This window comes from Mus pahari, chromosome 19, assembly GCF_900095145.1.
Source record: "Mus pahari chromosome 19, PAHARI_EIJ_v1.1, whole genome shotgun sequence".
NCBI classification, from domain to species: domain Eukaryota; kingdom Metazoa; phylum Chordata; class Mammalia; order Rodentia; family Muridae; genus Mus; species Mus pahari.
In genome coordinates this window covers 32,207,895-32,211,247 of record NC_034608.1, presented here as the reverse complement: position 1 = coordinate 32,211,247, position 3,353 = coordinate 32,207,895, and the positions used below count along the sequence as shown (strand labels likewise).

At 44.1% G+C, this 3,353-nt stretch overlaps 1 protein-coding gene across 1 annotated transcript in view; it reads right to left on the bottom strand.

Moving 5' to 3' along the window:
- The window catches only part of Cdc16 (cell division cycle 16), a 24,301-nt gene that overhangs the window by 16,574 nt on the left and 4,374 nt on the right, over positions 1–3,353 (bottom strand). The window contains exons 6-8 of the mRNA XM_029532085.1: positions 2,421–2,580; positions 1,209–1,300; positions 428–561 (exon numbers count right to left, since the gene is read on the bottom strand). Of these exons, the coding sequence (XP_029387945.1) occupies positions 428–561; positions 1,209–1,300; positions 2,421–2,580 (386 nt within the window). The remainder of the gene's footprint in view (positions 1–427; positions 562–1,208; positions 1,301–2,420; positions 2,581–3,353) is intronic.

The following is a 3,353-nucleotide window of genomic DNA, read 5'->3' as shown; positions in this document are numbered from 1 at the left end:
AAAAAAAAAAAAAAAAAGAAAAGAGGAGGACCTTCAGGAGGCTGAAATCTGGACTGCTGTTAGAGGCCAGCAGGCTCTTGGTGGCTGGAGACAGAGCTTTCTTCTATCTTCTGCCTTGTCATTGCTCATTTATGTGTAAGCCTCTGTTTCAGTATAATTAGCCCAGGGAAACTGCCAGTCCCACATCAGTGGATGGGAAGGCAGACGTGTAGCTTGTTCCCAAGTAACTGTAGTGAGCCTACACATATCCATAACTTGGTACCCATAACCTGCTCTTTTAATACAGCGACCTGCTCAATACTCTACAAACGGTAAAGGTAACTTCAATCACCAGCAATTACTATAAGGTCGTCAGAGATTGTGTCTGTCAATTAGACAGTACAGACTGAAGCTCACATCCTGACACAAAAACAGCAAGTATACTTACGTAGAAGTAAGCTTGTAGCACATCTTAAAATCACAGTTGTAATAATGTCTCTCAGCTAAAGACACTACCACATCCAGGTTCTCCTGCAGGCCGTCCACTGACTCAGGAATGACGGTCTCACTGGGCTTATTATACTGCAACAGAAGAACACATACATGAAATGAGCACTAGCAGAGCAGAAGCAGCAGTGCGTGTGGGCTGAACCTAAGATGTGAGGGCTTTACACCAGGGGCTCAGGAGCCCTGGAAACATTGTTAACTTCGGGTTCTGATAATTCTCATCAGTATGTTTTCATCACAGACTTCCACAGTAGCAAGGATATCACATACAAGTTTAGAAGACAGAACTTAGGAAGCATTTTCATATTTTTACATAATCTATTGTGACACACGCTACTGTTGTTACAGTTATTGATTTTTAAATTAGAGCTAGATACAATGCAATTGCTGTGCAAACATGAGGTCCTACATTCCAGGCCCCAGCACCCATGTGAAAGCTGCACATGGCCAAAGCCTGGAATCCCAGCCCTAAGGAGCTGCCGGGTAGATGCCGGAGGCGCACTGGCCAGCTATTCCAGCCCAAACAGCAAAGTTCAGAGAGGATCTGTGGAGAACTGACTGGAAAATATCCTGACATCAGCCCTGGCACACACACACACACACACACACACACACACACACACACACACACATCCGAAAGTAACTGATAAAAGGAAAAAGGCCAACGCTAAGGGAAGATGTAAGGTGTTCACAGAAGGGACACATTAGCGGAGGTTTCTCACCTTCTTTAATTTGTTCTCGAATACAAATCGCAGCAACTCTTGTTCTTCAGCACAGAGCTTGTTAAGAGGCAAGGAGTCCAGGAGTTCTTTTTCTTAAGAACAGTAAGAAAAAAATGACATTTTCAGATATTCATGGGAAAACAGCAATTGAAAATACTATTCTATAGTTCTCTATGTACATCAACTCAGGGGAAAATGAAATCAAAGTACAGTAGAGAATCCTTACAGTGTGGTTGCTACTGGAGAGCTGGGCCAAGAGACCCCAGAAGTTCTCCTCATTGGCCGGACAAACCCAGGGCTTGACAATGACTACACTGACAGTGGTGCCCACTCTGAAAGGCATCCTGAGCACAGAAGGACTCTCTCCAGGACCTTCAGCTTCTACCAGATGCCAGCAGCCAGCTTCCTACTCGTTCCTGTCCCTGTCTTTTGAGCCCAATGGTTTAAGAGGCAGTATTCTGGCTATGTCTGTGTATGAACTCCACTGCCACACCAACCCCGTGTTCTCTGCTCTCTTGAGTACCCATGTCACACAGCTGGTCAGTGACTGAGTCTCTGGGGTTAGAGTCACACCTGCTGTCAGAGTCCAACCTCTAGAAACTGTTGATTAAGCTGCTCTGATTGGGACTTGGAAACAGGGATTTAAAGTGTGGCTAGGATGAAAAATCACTGATCTTGGTTAATAACTACCCCTTCAATTACTTCTCAAAAGATTCCACGACATGATCAAAGTCAAAAAAAACCAAAAAAACCAAAAAAACCAAAAACAAAACAACAACAACAACAAAAACCAAAAAGCCGGGCGGTGGTGGCGCACGCCTTTAATCCCAGCACTTGGGAGGCAGAGATAGGCGAATTTCTGAGTTCAAGGCCAGCCTGGTCTACAGAGTGAGTTCCAAGAAGACACCCAGGGCTACACAGAGAAACCCTGCCTCGAAAAACCAAAAACCCAAAAACAACAACAAAAGAACCACAGCCCTCAAAGACTCTACCAGCAAAAGATACTGCATCACACTATTTCATGATGTGCTTAATACATGAAGACATTAGGAGAGCTAGGTGTACGTGAGCCTATTGAATACCCTGCTCTTAATTATACAGATTTCAGAAAATAAGCCAAGCCAAGCAATATTACTCATTCTACACAATGATCATAAAACACAGACAGATACACAGACACACATGGATAGACAAACACAGGAGTTCCCAAACCTTCCTGTGCTGTCAGCATGTGGTGTGATGTCAAAAGATCAAAGGCTTCAAAGCAGTAGACATCGAGTTTCAGAGCCTCTTTGTAACTGTAGGTAGCCAGTGTGCGATTATCCAAAGCATCATAAATCTTCCCTCGCAGGAGACAAATAGAGCTCTTTATCTGTTGGAAAATACATTTTGTTACATGCTAAGTAAAATTAATTTTTGATTTAGAGATATATACTATCAGAACACTGAGAAGTCTTTACTATGTCTACAATGTCATCTCAACTGCCAAGGCACAGTATAAATCAACAGATACACAACATCAAAACGAAGCCTTAGTTTCACCAGGCTAGAATCACAGCACTTGGAAAACTGAGGAAGGAGGATTTGCAAGTTCAAGGCCAACCTGGGCAATATAGTAAGTTTGAGGTTAGACTAAAGCTTCTTTGGCCTGTTGTCCCTGGACACTGGTCACTGGTGACTTTATGCCAATGAAGCTCTGTACCTCAGGAGTATGGCTTCAAGGAATGTCCCTTGATGATAACGTAGAGTGACAAGAGACTGTACAAAATAAAAATGAAAGACAGTCTGACACGTAAACCAAATGAGAAGGCCTAGAGAATGAGACCCTGGCAGCAAAACAACAGCTCAAGGTCAAGGTGAGGAGTGGCCAGAAGAGCCCAGAGACCTGAGCGCAGGCTCTGGCTGACAGCTGTGTGTGCTTCTGTGTGATGATTTAATCTGTCTTAGTCTCTGGTCCTCTCCTCACTTGTGAAAAGGGGGAAATATACCTTAATTACAGAAGCCTGTAAGGCCTGGAGATGGGACACCTCTGGGGTGCTGGCCATCCTGCCACCACCAACACAATGTGGACTCTGATCCTGTCAAGACTCTAAACCTTAAGAAACACATTAACTAGCCGGGTATGGTAGCGCACGCCTTTAATCC